An 18,078-nucleotide genomic window follows, 5' to 3' on the forward strand; every position below is an offset into this window, starting at 1 on the left:
AATAGTTTCATTCATCCCTCCTTGCCTCTGCCTCCTAAACCATCATTCTAAACCTTTTGCGCTGTTCCCATTCCCACAGGCCTCTTGGCCTTCACAAATTAGCATCCTTTGTTCCGCCCCTCCCTAAACCACCTCCTTCAAAACTCTCCCCTCTTTAAACATTTTCCTCTCTTCCTGTCTTAAAAGGATCTGTGCTCATCTGAACTTTAGATCATAGGCATCTTCTGTGGAATCTTGCCGTATCAGATACCTCCTTCCCCTTGTGTGTCTTTAGTTTCTTTTTCATACCAATTTTTTTTTTCTGTAACTTCATAACATGTCCAAACATCCCATTTTCTAATAAAATCTTTACTTTCATGACTTTCCCCACTAATTGCCAGTTTCTCTCCCTAGTTCACATTGCCTGAATTCATACTGTTAGTCTTTTTTTTTTTAAGTTTATTTATTTTGAGAGAGATAGTGCGAGTGGGGGAGGGGCAGAGAGAGAGAGGAGACAGAATCCTAGGCAGGCTCCTTGCTGCTAGCACAGAGCCCGACGTGAAGCTCATACCCATGACACCATGAGATCATAATCTAAGTCGAAACCAAGAATCGAACGCTTAACCAACTGGGCCCCCCAGGGATCCCATACTGTTAGTCTTTTAACTTCCTGTCCCCTATTTGTACTTCAGCGTCTGCCCTCGCCATTGGTTTCCTAATTTCCAATTTTAGGAACTTCTTGGTTTTCATGTTCCTGGCCATGGATTTAAAAATTCCATCTTTTTCCCAGCTATCCAGGCTAGAAATCTTGGTGCCATTTTCCAGTCCCCACTCCCTTCCTAACATACTGCCCTACGTAAGAATAAAAATACTTGTGTTTATATTTGTAAGTTTATTTTTACATGGTATACAAAAGATGCTGTATAAAGCAGCAGAGTGATTTGAAAACATTCATCAGGGCATTCTGATTTGGCAGTTTGATGTTGGTACAAGCAAAAGGCCAAGCCAGTGAGAAAATATGGAAAATAGTAAAAGTAGTGAATGAACCACATGTATTGTATGCAGCAGCCTATTCTTAAAAGGTCTGATTTCCGCACATTCTAAGCACTAATAAAAGTATCTAGTTGAAGAAAGACCAACCAAATCAAGACTTGGAGCCAGAATGTTCTGTTTTTCACAAATGGTTATGACAGTTTTTTTGAAATGCTAACACAAAATTTACTATTTACGTATGTATACAGGATTCTAATTATGTTTCTGTGTGGTAATATCAGAAGTCTTTAAAGGAACAAAGCAGTGTTTTTAATCACTTCTTCAGTACTGTATATAATTGGGATTTTCCCCCTTCTGGGACCTTCTGTGAACATCTGCAGAGTGGTTCCACCCTAAGTCTGGAAGTTAAGCTGCTATAGTCAGTCTTCCTTTATAAAACTGAGCCATCTGCCCCCTTGATCTGGTTTGCCCCAACTCTGTGAATTTGGCTTTTTTTTTTTAAATAGAATAAAGAATGTTTAATTTGAATTTAAGGAATAGTAAGAGAAGGGGAAAGTAATCAGCTACCCAAAGTCCATTTTACTAACCTTAGAGGAGAAAGCAGGAAAAGACCTCTCTGACCTCAGCCGTAGCAATCTCTTACTCGGCACATCCCCAAAGGCAAGGGAATTAAAAGCAAAAGTGAATTACTGGGACCTTATGAAGATAAAAAGCTTCTGCACAGCAAAGGAAACAACCAACAAAACTAAAAGGCAACCAACGGAATGGGAAAAGATATTTGCAAATGACACATCGGACAAAGGGCTAGTATCCAAAATCTATAAAGAGCTCATCAAACTCCACACCCGAAAAACAAATAACCCAGTGAAGAAATGGGCAGAAAACATGAATAGACACTTCTCTAAAGAAGACATCCGGATGGCCAACAGGCACATGAAAAGATGTTCAACGTCGCTCCTTATCAGGGAAATACAAATCAAAACCACACTCAGATATCACCTCACGCCAGTCAGAGTGGCCAAAATGAAGAAATCAGGAGACTATAGATGCTGGAGAGGATGTGGAGAAACAGGAACCCTCTTGCACTGTTGGTGGGAATGCAAATTGGTGCAGCCGCTCTGGAAAGCAGTGTGGAGGTTCCTCAGAAAATTAAAAATAGACCTACCCTATGACCCAGCAATAGCAGTGCTAGGAATTTATCCAAGGGATACAGGAGTACTGATGCATAGGGGCACCTGTACCCCAATGTTTATAGCGGCACTCTCAACAATAGCCAAATTATGGAAAGAGCCTAAATGTCCATCAACTGATGAATGGATAAAGAAATTGTGGTTTATATACACAATGGAATACTACGTGGCAATGAGAAAAAATGAAATATGGCCTTTTGTAGCAACGTGGATGGAACTGGAGAGTGTGATGCTAAGTGAAATAAGCCATACAGAGAAAGACAGATACCATATGGTTTCACTCTTATGTGGATCCTGAGAAACATAACAGAAACCCATGGGGGAGGGGAAGGAAAAAAAAAAAAAAAAAAAAAAAGAGGTTAGAGTGGGAGAGAGCCAAAGCATAAGAGACTGTTAAAAACTGAGAACAAACTGAGGGTTGATGGGGGGTGGGAGGGAGGGCAGGGTGGGTGATGGGTATTGAGGAGGGCACCTTTTGGGATGAGCACTGGGTGTTGTATGGAAACCAATTTGACAGTAAATTTCATATATTAAAAAAAATAAAAAATAAAAAATAAAAAAAATAAAAAAAAAAAAAAACAAAGTCCATTTTACTTACCCCTACTTGAGCAGAGCCATGAAGATTAGAACTAGGGCTTGTCATTGACCATGAAGAAGTGGTATGTTACGGAGGCCCATCAGGAAAAGTGCTGACATAGGACTTGATCCTACCTTTCACAGAACTTACAGAGAAAGGACATGTTTGGGAACCAAGAAGAATTGTGCCATGCTGTATGTACCACACAGTAGGAGGAGTCCCAGGAGATAAGTGGCGAACAATGAGTAAGCTTAGCATTTCAGAAAATACTTGAAGTGAAGGTTGATTCAAATCTCAGTGTTCATGCGGGCAGAAAGAGAGCTGGGGGCAGAGTGGGAATAGTGAGGAATAGAGGCATGAACCAGCAAAGCCTGTTTGGAGACCTGCAGAACAGAATGTGGGTCTAGAGCTTGAGGTTGTAGTGAGGATTGTGATGTTATAAAGGAGGCAGAGAAGGGATGGGGAAGACATCAGTATGAACTAGAGAGAGAGCCATACTGGGATTCATCTAGCTTCCTAAGAGGTTTTTACTTTATGCTTAAGGTAGTGGGAAGCCATCAGATGTTTCTAAACAAGTCTTTTTTTAGCTGAAAGGTGGGGATAATGAGCTTGGATTACTGAGTTTTTATGAGTCATAATGTTTTAAAAAATATTATCATATAGGGGCATCTGGGTGGCTTAGTCAGTTGAGCGTCCCAACTATTGATCTCAGCTCAGGTCTTGATCTCAGGGTCATGAGTTCAAGCCCCACGTTGGTCTCCATGCTGGGCATGAAGCCTACTTTAAATACACACACACACACACGCACACACACGCACACACACACACAATTGTATAAATATTCAAGCAGTTTGCATTTACCTCAAACTTTAAATATTCTAAGTTCTGTATAAATATAAAAAGAATGAAGAAGAATTAGTTTATTTCATTCTTATCTGGTTCTAATTCATTCTATGGGTTGCATCAGTTCTCTGGATTTACTGAATCTTGGTTTTCCAGGTATATATTTTTTTTTTTTTTTTTTTTTTTTTTTTTGCGGACTGACAAGTTGAATTTAGTAATCCATAGACCAAAATGCTACATCCCATAAAGAGGTCTTGGAAAAATTAGAAACAAAATTAGTTGTAATAAAGACACTTTATTTTTAATAGACTCCAAAGATAGAGCAATAGAGGGTCTCCAATGAATTATCAAAGCAGCTTCCAGAAGATATGGGATAATTGTGTAGAGAACAATTAATGGAAAGGATTGTACTAATGTAATTTTTTTTAGAATTACCCAGCAATGTGATTATGAGCATGGGACCCTGGCTGAGACCCCAAGCTCATTTACTATGGTAGGAGTAAGGTAAGAGGTGCAAAGGAACGGCATGGAGGGTACAACAAGTCTGTGCCTCTTGCAGAAAGAATGTTAGGATTATCCCTAGTCCTTTCATCTTTCATTTTTTCCTGCCTCCCTCCTTCTTTTATACACTAATTTCTTACAGTGTGCACAGCGTCATGCCTCTCGTTATTACTGATGGGCTGCCCCACAGCCTGGGCTAAATTCAACTTCAGAAAAATAGTGATAACTCAGCCTGCTAGGTACCAAGGCAAGCAGTTCTTTTCTCTCCAAACAAAATCATTGAGATTTTCTGTGTGTTTTTCTAGCTAGATAGTCACTTTTGCACACCTCGTTTTAGTTATTCCTCTCAGTAATGCTATGGAGGTAGGTTTTAGGATCCCCATTTTACAGATTGAGGAAACTAAGGCTCGGAGAAGTTAAGTGCCAGGACCTAGATGATGATGATGATGATGATGATGATGATGATGATGATGATAATAATAATAATAATAATAATGTCAATTCAAAGACTATAACTCCAAGCCCAGCCCTCTTTCCACAGCTGCTCCTCAGTAATGCAGCCCAGGTATTTGAGATATTTGGACACCTGTGGATGTGGCATTTCTGGTAAGGAATATAAAAGCCCTGTGGCTACCCCAAGTTACAGTGTGAAATGAGACTGCCTCCCACTCCTCCCATCTCCTGCAGATCTTTCCCAGATCATTCTTGGGCCCTTTCCTCTATCCCTCTCTGTTTCAATCATTTTGCCTGCTTCCTAATCACTAGCGTGCCCTCAGAGGTGGAGGAGTTAAGGAACTGGAATGGGGGAGGGGAGGATCACTTTCACATTTAGGGCTATTGTTCATGCCTCCTTTTGGATGATGTAGTCGTTTCTGTTTCTTATTTTATGTTTGCTTACTGTCTGAATCCATGTCAATTTATGTGCCCTTGGCTCTGAACCACGTTTATATATTTTTGTGTTGTTAATATTTTTAATTGGTGTTTTTAAAGTAGATGTACTCTGCGTGTTTGGCAGACCAACAAAGTGGAATGTAAAAAGAGTTGGTTTTTTTAAGTAACCATATAAGGTGAAAAGTCCCTTTTTGTGTGGGTGCATGTGTGTGTCTGCAGATTGCAGGTTTTATCAGGCACGATATTCGTTAATATTTATTGTAACAGTTTACAGTGTGGCCCCTTGAGTCCCTCTGGATTATGCACAGCCCAAATGAGGTAACCTTGGAAAATGCAATAAATCTGAAGTTGAAACCACTTTAATGGGAAGTTGCTTGAAAGTTGTAAAGTTAAATTGCCTCCTTCAGGATGAGGGGAGGTAGTGTGGAGAATGCCCCAGGGGACCTGGATTTGCTTCTTGCTGGTCTTGTCCCCTATGTTGGAATGCTGGGTTTGGGGTTGGATTACTTTGTTTTTTTTAAAAAACCTCTTACTGTTCTTTTGCCCCAGTACCCCATGGTGTGGTAGGCCCATGGCAGCATTAATATGTGACCTTTGATCTTCTCTCTTATGCATATGGGGCAACTCTTACCCTACATATGCATACTCAGGTACCCAGAAGTAGAATTTTATTAGTCATAGAATCTTAACTTTGCAAGGAGACTGGGTTATCACCCAGTTCTTTTTTGCCAGGCCCTGTGTGAACCCCTCCGATTATATGCAGCTGAATACTGGCCAGCATATCTTTTGCTCTACATTTTAGAATGTTGTTCATCACATTGTATTGAAATGTAGTTCCCCAGAGCCTACACCACTGGTCCTGGTGCCTGTTTTTAAAGCTACATAGAATAAATATTCTTCTTCCATGATATTTGAAGATGTTTGAAGACAATGACAGTGATCTTGCCATGTCCCCTATTTAGGTATTAAACATCTTTAGATCTATCAGACTATTTTCTTATGTCCTAATTCATTTGTCTATTTGTAGGGTACAAACTTTGTGTATATGAGACACAGCTAGAGACTAGGGAAGCATTGAGAACAAAGTTGGCTGTGATCCCTGCATTTGGGGAATTTCTGGTGTAATTAATAACAGAATGATGGGGCGCCTGGGTGGCTCAGTCGGTTGGGCGGCCGACTTCAGCTCAGGTCATAATCTCACGGTCCGTGAGGGCTGTGAGTTCGAGCCCCGCGTCGAGCTCTGTGCTGACAGCTCAGAGCCTGGAGCCTGTTTCAGATTCTGTGTCTCCCTCTCTCTGACCCTCCCCTGTTCATGCTCTGTCTCTCTCTGTCTCAAAAATAAATAAATGTTAAAAAAATAAAAATAAAAAAAAATAACAGAATGATAAGGGCTATAGAGAAGCACCGAATCAGCCTTGGTGATTGGGGATTGAGGGTGTCAAGGGAAGGTTTCTGGAGGACACACCATATAATCAAAGTCCAGAAGAGTACTGTGAGCCACCCAGGGAGCAGGATAAATGAAGGAAGGAGGGTATTCTAGGTAGAAGGACAAGCCTGTTGGAAAGGCTGAAGGTGAGAGAGTACATGGGGAGTTCAGGGAAGTGAGAGTGGTTCTACCTGGGTGAGATACTGTATGGGGATCTTTATCCCTACTCACCAGCAGAAGTACTGGAGCAGAAAGCAGGACTGACAGGTGGTGGGGTGGGGAAATGAGGTCAGACATTACAAGAAAGTAGAGAATGATAGATAGTCCTGATTAGGAACGGTATTTATTGTTCTCTTGATTACGCAATAACTATGGGAAACATAGCAAGTTCTGTATGAGATCATACAGGTTTGGAAATACTTTGCATATTATGTTTTGTTGTTAGGGAAAGAATGTATTCAGTCCTTAATTAGGGTTAGACAGACATGGTTCATTCAGTAACAAGGCCATCTCCCCAACAATGTATTTGGAGAAACAAGGGGAAGAAAGTGATAATACAGTTTTAACATTTTTATAACTGTGAGAATATTTGGGTTACTTCCATACATGGAACAACAGCAGTGATAATAATAATAGTAAACACTTCTACAGCACACTGGAACTGGCCCTGCTATACTAATACCTGTATTGTCCCCAGATAGAGAGCTTAAATAACTTACCATAGGTCAGAAAGCTAAGTGGCAGAGCTTGTATTTGATTCTAGGCCCTAAGAATATGTAAGGAAAGATTTCGGTTATAGATAAAAAAAATTTACTGAGCCTGCAAAATTAGAGATCTTTACAAATGGCTCCTGCCTACTGTTGATGGTCACAACCACATACTCACTGGTGTGGTCATGATCAGTGAAAAAGCAGATATTCACCAATCCACGTTTCATGCCTTACCCACAGGCATCACTGTTTAGAAGAGATCCCACTCCTGATGGCTTTCAGGAGTTGGCCTGAGTTTTACTAGCAGTTGTGGCTGCCTGCAGCTTCGGTTGATCTCCCTGCCTCTTGCCGCTGTCATGGAGAGTTTAGCCTGCCTAAAGAGGATAGGAAAACTAGGGTAACAAGGCAAGGTTTGAAATATCCTTACTTCTAGGGAAACAGAATTGCCTAGCAGTGTTACCAAACCAGGCCAGTTATTGCTGGCAGCCATGAATGTACTGTTGCCCCAGCTTTCAAGCACGTGTGATTTTTCTCTAGGGTTGATTGATTACGTTTTAAGGGTGTAAGGCAAGTGCTTCCTAGGGACAGAAGGGGTAAAGATAGCTCAGAGAGGTTGAAGTAGTGATCCATGGAGTGATGACCCTGTGCTGCCAAATAGGAAAAGAAGTGAAAGTAGGAGTGCATTGATGCATAAGGATGTAACAGAGGAATAAAGAGTTTAGGGTCTCTGTGGGTCCAAGGAGAAATGAGGTGGGACAGTTGTATGAAAGCATTGGAAAGGTAGCAAAGAATGTTGAGCAAGTGGGAATTTTAATTTTTTTTCAAAGGAATATGCTTAGCACTCCTTTCCTTGGTCAGTGTTCTCTGAATATGCATCAGTGTGTTTGTGACTTAATTGAAATGTGTGATAACGAAAACTTTAAACCTAGGTAAAACCAAGCAGGTGAAGCCAATCTCTTCATTACACATGATTTTATAATCTTCAGATAATCTTCAAATAATCTTTAGTATTTGAACATGGTGATTATTCTGTTGCATGATTAAATGAAAGCAGAGATCATAGACTAGTTCTGTGATGCAAATTCACACCGTAGATTTATATGCCCAGTAGGAGGTACCATCTAAGAGTTATACACAATTCTCAGTCCTCTAACTCATTACAATTCAGTTAGATTTTATATTTACCCATTACTGTGTATCTTCATTAATAATCCTATCTTTTGCTGGATTACAAGTTCCTTGAGAATAGAGGCAGTGTCTGTGTCTATCTCTAAGTTTCCCTTACTGTGTATAGCCCTATATGAGGTATATGGAGCTCATAGATCTAGGGGGTGTCTTGTTGGCTCAACACTTCAAGAAGATCAAGGACAATCCACTTATGTTACAGATGAGGCAATCAGAGGACCTGACAGTAAAGTGATCTGCTAAGGATTCGGGGCTAGATTAGTGAGGAAACCTGAGCCACACCCAAATTCCTACCTCTGTTCTTTGTACCATATCTTGTCGATGCAGCTCACTGAGTCAGGATTTTGGCAGTGATCTTCTGTATGTGTGTCAGGCCCCAAAAGGAAGTGTTCCCTAAACTAATGCTCCCCAACCTGTGTTTCCTGATATGACTCAGAGAAAATGGTGATATTTGTTTAGGACAATCAGGTAAGCAGAAGATCATTTTAGAGGGCAGTTGAAGCAAAGAGTCCCTGAGAATAGTAGCCCCAGGCATTGCCAGGCTGCCTAGGGGATTATATCTTCATATACCATTCATCCACTGCATTTCCAACAACAACTAGAAAACACTTCCCTAAGTTAGCATTAAGTCAGTCCGTAATGCGCAGACACAATAACTTCCCTGGCTGAAGACCTTGTGTATGAACATTGCTCTTCAAACAAAAAAGAAACGTGACCTTCTTTATTGTATTTATTGGAGTACTTAATACATTTATAAAAATCTAGATCTGTAAGTTATGATAAATTATAAATTTATAAAATTGCTTTGTAACTAAATGTATTTTCTAGTAATTACCTTGAAAGATTACTCTGGTCCAAGAGAATATATTTTCTCAGCAGATTTAAATCCTACTAGTCAAACATGTCACTTAGTCCCCAGTGTGAGATAAAGGATATGAACTTAAATTGTGAAACAATAAATACATTAGTCAGGTGTGTTTCTTTTGACACTAAGTAGTTCATGACCTTCTTTCTTGTGTTCTTAATATATATGGGAGTTGTGTAATTTTTGATCAAGGATGAAAGGTTGGAATAAGTTTTTGTCAGTGCAGACTGTCATATTTAACTGTATTGCTCTGTCAGGTGCTGTGGCATGTGTTCCTGCCAGCACTGTGTTTCCTGCGGAAATAGCACCATGGTCTCTCAAGGTCATGGTTGATTTTCCAGACGTTTAGAGTTGAGATAAATAATTAAGTTGTAAGTCTGAGTTTCTCCCAGGTATTTGTCTGGATTTTGTTTGTATTTTAACAGAGAAATTGATATTTATAGGGATAACTCTCACAATATCTCTTAAAACAGATAAAGAATCACAATTTATAGGTAAAATGAGTCCTCAGAGAAATTGTTTCTTCATTTGGGAATAGGTTGGGAAGACACCTAAGCAGACTGCATAGGTTGGGAGGTTGAAAGGTCGAACGGGGAGCTGAAATGGTAGACTCTGGAGAGATCTCCCACAGTGAAGTAGACTCCCCCTACCACCAGTTCTTCCTTTCTGTGCCTCCCATCCCACACAGCCTGAAAATCTGATGATACAGATTTTTGAAGCTTCAAAATGCCATTTGAATGTGGTGGCATCTAAAATATAGTTATGGAGGGCAGGGCATTGAGTAACAGTAATAATAGTAGCATCATTTATCAAATGTTTATAAAGTTAGTAGGGATCAGGAAGCCCAGTCTGTCAGATTTCAGCACTAGGCTGCATGGTTACTCTTCCCGATAGAGGGCTGGATCAGTTACTGAGGGTCACTGGAGGTAGAGAAGAGGGCAAAGAGAGGGATACAATGAACCTGGAATAGTTGTTTCTGATCTTAAGTGTAGGATAGCACAGGAAGAGGACAGCAGGAAGTAAAATGAGGAACAATTTTTTTAAATAAACACGGGTATGGGTTACTACCCCCTCCCCTGTCATGACTAGGGTGTGAGTCCAGTGGTGTGTTTGAGCTGGTCCTTACTGTCTCATGACTGTTAAATTTTCAAAAACTTTGAACTATTTATATTACACGCAGTCATTATTAAAAATTAAATTCTTGTAATTGCTATTAAATAAACAAGTTCTTGAAAACAAAGATAACAAGTGTTCAGAACTCATCACTTCCTAATTATTTTAGTACATTGTGCTCTTGAGGTTATTTATGTCTGTTCTCTTCCCAGCTCCATGTTGAGTTATGTCATTTTGGTAGCTTGAAATTAGCCATCATGGGAATATTTTGCATCTTGGAAATCAGATGCTCTATCAGGATTTTTTTTTCTCAGAAAGCCAGTTGTTAACCATTTACTAGTACACCACTGAAAATTCTGATTATGTGCCAACCAGTGGGACATACAAATGTGGTTTTTATCTTAGTAAAACTCAGTCTGTCGTTTCTATGTTGTAAATCTTCATCCTACTCTTTGCTGCCTACCTGGACTGAGGTTAAGACAAATCAAAGACCTAATGAATTTGCAAATTTCCTCCCCTCTGTCTCCATTGCATATATGCCTACTAGCAATTAAAGCTATCATTTCAGCAAATTGTGATAGTTTACATTTCTATTCATCTTTAAATCCCCAGTGCATACTGTACATTCAGTCCTTTATCAATTATTAATAAATTATGTGGTATGCCCTTCCCATAGAATCCACACATATCAAACATCAGCTGTAGTACCTTGACAAACTTCTGCACCTCTCCTTAAATATAGGAAACAAGTTACCAGGTTTTTTTGCAAAGCGAAGTTTTGCTCCTCCCTCATTTTCCTTTACTTCTTTACCTTCTCCATTTTCTTACTCTTTTTTCCCTTCCTCTTCTCAGTCTAAGTCCTGAATCTTTCCAGACAACTGTGATTTTGTTGTTGTTGCTGTTATATAAAATTTTAGGGCATGAAACTAGATATAATTGAGTCTAGCAGATTTCTGTTTCTCCTGAATGATTGTTATGCAGGGCCCATCAAAAAAATTGGAGACTTAGAATTATCCTAATAAATGTAGTGTGTTATATTTGAAAAACTATTTGGAGGGGCTCCTGGGTGGCTCAGTCAGTTAAGTGTCCAGCTCTTGATTTTGGTTCAGGTCATGATCTCATGGTTTATGGGATCAGGCCCCATAACACTATCAGTGCAGAGCCCGCTTGGGATTCTCTCTCTCCCTCACTCTCTGCCCCTCACCTGTGCACATGCTCGCTCTCTCTCAAAATAAATAAACTTTAAAAAAAAAAAAAAGGGAAAAACTATTTGGAGAGTGGGATCTCTGTTAAGTTAAATGGACCACCTGTACTAGATGTGACCAAAGAGAATGAATTCGGGGGAGCATGCTATAGTTGGATGACACAGCAGCTTACTAGAACTGAATTAACTCAGGCTGCAAGAGCTCTGGGCTGCCTTGAATGAGAGCCCTGAATAGAAGTTACATGGAATATGCCTGACTGAACTTCGGTACTACCCCAGATGCTGCACAGGGAAGGCTTTAGATGGCTGCTAGGTGCCCATTGCATTCTCTTTTGGTTCCCTTTTGAGTAGGAAAAATTGATGAGGAAGGAGGGATGGGACAAGAACAGACCAAAAAAAAGAAGGATAAAGTTCTTAGACTCTCTTCACACCCCCAGAAAGACTGAAAAGCTTGGCTTAGATTTGGCTATGAATACAAGCTCAGGACTCTTGGAGTATGTTCTTGGCTTTTCCCATTACCTCTGACTTTGAGCAAATCAGCTCACTTCTCTGCCTGTAAAATAATATTCCCTCTGACATGAATACTTACCTCATGAGGTTATCTAGAGGATAATGTTAGTAATAATGTCTTAATGTTTACATCATTCCTTTCACAGAGAGCTCAAAGCATTCTATATACACTGAGATTGAAACTTCTTATGAGAAATGAATATAAGTATTTATTTTTTTGGAAATAAACTTAGGTCATAAGAGCTTAGATTTAACACATTGCAGGAGGACGTGTGGTACACAGTGATCCACTGGGTCGAATGAATTTTTATTCTAAGAGTCCCAACTTTCCTCCTTGTTTTATGAATTGAGGAAATACAGTGAGTCCATATACATGGATGGGACATCCTACATATGTCATTAGAGTGGTCTCTCATGACACATCGGGAGCTTGAATAATAGTCAGAACATCTCTGATCACATTCTTTTGGACCTTGATTATAGCATAAAGACACCTGGGAAATCTTAGCGCTGAACTACAGAACCCCACTGAAGAATTCCAGAGATAGAAAATGTAAATATGGGAGTGTTTTCACTGTTAATTTCAGCTCGATTCAACCAATATTTCTTGATTGCCTATCATATATATGATTTTGAGGGATGTGATGAAAGAGGCATAGCGTGCACAGAAATCTAAACTGACATTAACAAAACAAGGGAAATGAAATTTACAAATAGATACATGTGACATTACTGGAGAAAGTTAGAAAAGTACTACAGGATTTTAAGTGTTTAAAGAGGGGAAAGATTACATCCAGCTGAGTAATCATAAGCATTTATTACCCATGTGCCAAGCAGTCTCCTGTTCATTGGAGAGACCCTAATCCCTGCTCTGGAGATCTGGTAGAAAAGACATGTACAAATAGGTAGTTTTAGCATATCCTAGTCAATGCAGTAATCAAAGGTACTTAGCCCTGCATGGAAATTTAGAAAGGCTTCTTGGAAAGCAAGACTTCTCATAAAGTCTTAAAAATTGAAATGAACATGGGAAGGTAATTACAAGCTGGAAAATTAGCATGTCCAAAGACCCTCAGTGTTTAGTTTGTTTGTTTTCCAATAGGAAATGACAAACTATAGAAAGTTTGGTATTACTATAGCCTAAAGTTTAATTGGGCTAGTAGTGAGAAGTAAGTCTTAAGATAGGACTTGTCCTGCATGTAGGTCATTAATAAATACTGTTTGGGGGGGAAAAAATAACCAATGAATGAATATGTTGGATTTAAGTCCCTGTGGGCCATCCAAGTAAATATGTCAGGCATTGGGAGAGAATCTGGGCTGGAAATACAGATTAGGAAGTCACCCCATATCAATGGTGCATAAAATCCAGAACAAATGAGATCATATAAGTAAAATGAACAAAGCAAAGTACCAAGGGTAAAACCTTGAGGAATACAAACATTCAGGGGGCAAACAAAAGAAGAGAAACCCATGAGGGAGTCTGAAAAGGAAAAGTCAGAGAAGTAAAAAATAGAAGAGAAATTTGATACATGTTCATCAGGTAGGGCATTTCAGGATATGGAAATTAAGTATGTATAAATTGTCTCAGTGAAGTAGAATATGATGTCATCTGCTGAGAAGGATGTGGTATCAGTTGGGGTTTTGAGCTTGGTGACAGTTTGAAAACATTACTGAATGAAGTAAGAGCAAGCTAAGCAAGGATGAGTAAGAAATTGAGCAGAATTGATGGCCTACTTGAGATTAAGGGTTCAAATTTATAGTGGCACCAATGCGAAAGCTGATTTTCTCCAACTATGCTCAACAACTATGTCATAGAAATATAGAAAGTGTATTTTGAATGGATCCTGTTGATCCTGTAATGAGGTTTTTGGAACAAGGGAAACAAAAGGTCAGAGGTCCAACGTATATGAAGATACGAAGATATTAGTGAGAAAGTGGTCTGGTGATGAGCCATTACTGTCCCAGCTGGATATAGCAGTGAGGCTAAGTAAATGCCTCCAGAAACTATGGTTTTCCTGAGATTGAAGAGCAAAGGTGGTGAGAACAAAAGAATGAGAGAACTGGAAAGGTCAGTGATTGTGGTCATCTTCAGATATTACATGGGAAGCAATTCCACTTGATAATCAGTTCCAGGACATGACCTTGGATGTGGGTTATCCTGGCTGTGAAGAAGGTAAGGAATTGGATGGATTGTTTAGATGGATGATAATGTCACCCATTACGGTGAGAGAACAAGGGATACGTTAAAGGTAATAGCCAGGTGCTCTAGTCTTGAGTAAATATTGTAAAGGGACCAGGAGATTGGTAAGAGGACATCAGTGTGATATAAACTTCAACAAACAAGAGGCTGTTACACCAGGGGCATTAGGGAGTAATGTTCAGAAACATCTAGTGGAAGACATAACAACTTTTTGAGTGTCTGCTATTTGTTAAACTTTGTTTTAAATGTTTGGGGGATGCTTGGGTGGCTCAGTTGCTTGAGGATCCAACTCTTGATTTCAGCTCAGGTCATGATCCCAGGGTCATGGGATCAAGCCCCACACTTGGCTCCATGCTAAGCATGCAGCCTGCTTAGATTGTCTCTGTCTCCCTAGCCCCCTCTCCCCCACTCACATTCTCTCTAATAATAATAATAATAATAATAATAATAATGATAAATGGTTGGACTATAAGAATTTGCTGATATTTGAGCATTTTGACCTATAAAAATGGCAATTTCATGTTGTTCAGCATCATACTTTATACATATTAACTCATTTTTTCTCACAGCTACCTTCTGAAGTAAATTGCCACTTAGCAGCTAAATAAGCAGAAGCATAGAAATAAGTAACTTGCCCACCGTCATCTCCTAAGTAGTAGAGCCCAGTTTCAGACTTGGTAGTATCACTCCAGAGGCTGCAATCTCTCTAAGTAGGGAATACCTACCCTACCCCCACAACCCTTTACGCCTTGCAGTGTATAAGGTGTGTGACACTGACCTCCTCTTGCTTATATAATAAACTGAGGTAAATGCCATAAAGGAGATGAACATGGTTCCCTAGTTATTTCTGAAGTCTCATACATACATGCTTTGTGCTTCCCCACCCCTTTCTCTGTGTGTTTCCCTTTACTCCCAAATTTTCTTGTGGCAGAACACTTTCCCCACCTCCTTGCCTAATTGAAACCTAGCATGTCCCTGGTTTCCTTGTAGGAGTTTACTAGTGGACAAGCAGGGGAAGGAATTCTAGACATTGCGCGTACAGGGTAACAGGAGTTTGGAAAAGAGCAAGGAACACAGTTCATTCAGAAAACGACAAGACATTCTGTATGTGGGACATGAATCAGAATGGTAGAAGTCAAGTTTCCAAGAAAGAGTGATAGAAGGAAAGTCTGAAGCTGGGGTGAGTCTTGGAGGACTTTTTACCACTTTAAAAAACTTAAACATCCTCTATGCTATAGTTGAAAGCGTAGAAAGATATGCTGAAAGATTTTAAGCATGAACAGATTATAGATAAATGTCAGCAAGGATGCAATTAAAAGGGGAAAAGATTAGAGGCACAAAGATGAGTTAGAAAGCTGTTGTGGTCATCCATGTGAAGGAATATATGCTTAGCAGTGGTCCTAGCCATGTGACTGGGGAGGAGGGGGTGTATTCACAGGATATTTAACAGCAGGCATTGGCAGGTTTTGGTGTCTAAGAGAGTGGATTACTGGAACCAATAACTCAGATCACCACACAAGAAAAGAAAGTTGATTTGGAAGGAGAGATGAGGAGTCTTCTTTTTCTATATGTTGAATATGTCTGTAGAATTTAGGTAGAAATATAGGTCTTGGATTCAGGAACCAGGCCTCATAGGAGATACAGATGAAAATATGTTGGCATCGCTTGGTGTATCTGAACCTCACTTCTAAAATTGCCACTTCCCCCGTCAGTGTCTGTCCTATAGCCACTCCTAATCTAAGTTACTATGAGAGTGTGAGAACTGAGATCTCGGTGGGCTATAGCTTTGAACCAGGTTCTTGAGCAGGGCCATACTCTGTGGAGTAACAGGAAGATCTGGGGTAGGTCTCAGATACTCCCTGACTCTCCAGCTGCTGAGAGCAGCCCTCTGCCTGCAATATCACTCCCATAAAAGGGAGCAGAGTAGCTTTCTAGCATGAATGAATGAATGAACGGATGATCACATTGGGTCCTCTGCATTTAGATCATCCTAAAAAGCCACCTGCACAGTCTTCTGGTGGGTCTTGTATAGGTAGAATTACATAGCCCTAGCTCCTCGCCTAGTATATGTAGCCTAAGTGAAAAATGTGCATTAGGCACATGATTAGCACACTGACAGGGAGTATATTCAACAAATGGGTAAAGTGGTTAAATATCAATAATGAAGTCTGGCTAAACAGTAAGTGAATCAGTACAAATATTATTAATGAGAGGATCTGGTTCTGATAGGAAAAGGATAATAATATTGCAGAGACAAAAAGGTATAGACAAATATGCAAAGTATAGAAAAAGATGTCATTCAAACAAATCTTTTCCTGGGCTTAATAAATTTGATAAGGAGTAGGAGGAAAACCAGTCTTTGCCTTCCCTTATGTTGAAATAAACTTGACCCAATGGAGTACTCTAGTCCTCTTCATTTGCTGAACTTTACTTAGATTCTAGGGATTTGCATGTGGAAAACTAATGCCATGGTAGGATTACCAGACTGTAAATTCATCAAGAAGTCTGATGATATCATAAACCTGAGAAGCCAGTGTCCAGCAGCAGCATCGGAAACCTCCCAGTTTGATTTAGCACTGGTAATCCATTTTATTCCTTTCCATTAGTTATTACAATAATAACAGATTGGCGACACAGTCCCATTTTCTACCTCTACTGCTGTCTACTTCTGGGCACAGCTGCTCCCAGTCATTCTTTCCAGTGTAAATAATGGTTCATGTTTCCACAGGCTGTCGCGAGATCTTTCTATGCTTGTGAAATAAGCCCATGTCACCACCGTTTTGGGGAAGATTGAAGGTACCAGTAAAGCCAGGGAACTGCATAAGAAAGCCAGAGTTACAACCCCCTCCCTAAGATGTTTTTTTGCTCTTGAAGACATTTAGATTGACTGGGTGTTAATGATGTGAATTTCCATGAGTGTGGGGCAAGAAAATTCTATCACTTGCATCTGTCTAATGCAGGCCTTTTACTTTAGAACTTTTTCTTTCATGTTAGATGTAAATAATGAACTCCTTTGTTGTGAGAGGGTATGTTACAGGCAGTAAACACTTCAGCAAAGAGCATCTTTTGATCTTCACAGCTATGGCAATAAAAGCCAAGAGCCAGAAACAGGCCAGAGAATTTGGAGCAGAAACCACTAAGAGCTTTCCTTTTATCTAGTCACAAAATTAGGTGCAGAACTATAAGAGTAATGGATGGAATGACAATTTTTAAGAAAGATGAAGGGCAAAATGAGGCTACCTAGATGAAAAAAAAGCTGAAATTTAGATTTCAAGATCTGTTTTAGAACTCAGTGAATTTGGTGAGAAATTAGGAACATTATGTACTCATGGCATAAAGGAAATAAATGAAAATATTTCTCTGTCTCTCTCTTTTCCTGTGATCTCTATAAGGAATTAGTGGATGTGTTAAAAACTCTTAAATACTGGTTTGAGAATTCATTTTTAATAAGAGGTCAGTAAGTAAACACTGATTTTTTGTGTGTGTATGCAAAGTAACACATTTCAAAAGCTGGTTTGTTTTAATACCTTAATTCTATAAATCCCATCTCAATACGAGTGTTAATTGAGTCTCTTTCCAAATATTGAACTATATACTCATATGAAACTAATCTAAAATATACGGGTCTAAATACATACGCAAATTATTTTTTTATTTTTTGCCTATTTTGACTTTTTATTTTTTTTAATTTTATTTATTTGAGTATAGTTGACTCACAATGTTAGATTAGTTTCAGGTGTTACTTGGTTTTTTATTTTGGTTTGGGAGTGGGTATTTGAAAGGGGGAGAGCAAAGGGGAAGAGAGAGAGATTGAGGGAGAATCCCAAACAGACCCCATGCTCAGCACAGAACGTGACACAGGGTTTCATCCTCCGACTGTGAGATCATGACCTG

General features: G+C 39.5%; 2 protein-coding genes across 4 annotated transcripts in view; one reads left to right on the plus strand and one right to left on the minus strand.

Annotated features, from left to right (window-relative positions):
- Nucleotides 1-18,078, plus strand: part of CMSS1 (cms1 ribosomal small subunit homolog) — a 383,687-nt gene that overhangs the window by 151,343 nt on the left and 214,266 nt on the right. For 2 of the 3 annotated variants that reach the window (XM_078452930.2, XM_078452929.2), the window contains exon 2: nt 2,883-2,984. The exons of the other annotated variant lie outside the window; for it this stretch is intronic. In XM_078452930.2, the coding sequence (XP_078309056.2) occupies nt 2,883-2,984 (102 nt within the window). The remainder of the gene's footprint in view (nt 1-2,882; nt 2,985-18,078) is intronic. 3 annotated transcript variants of the gene reach the window in all.
- Nucleotides 1-18,078, minus strand: part of FILIP1L (filamin A interacting protein 1 like) — a 305,075-nt gene that overhangs the window by 145,417 nt on the left and 141,580 nt on the right. The gene's annotated exons all lie outside the window — the stretch shown is intronic.

Source organism: Panthera onca, chromosome C2, assembly GCF_046562875.1.
Source record: "Panthera onca isolate mPanOnc1 chromosome C2, mPanOnc1 haplotype 2, whole genome shotgun sequence".
Classification (NCBI taxonomy): domain Eukaryota; kingdom Metazoa; phylum Chordata; class Mammalia; order Carnivora; family Felidae; genus Panthera; species Panthera onca.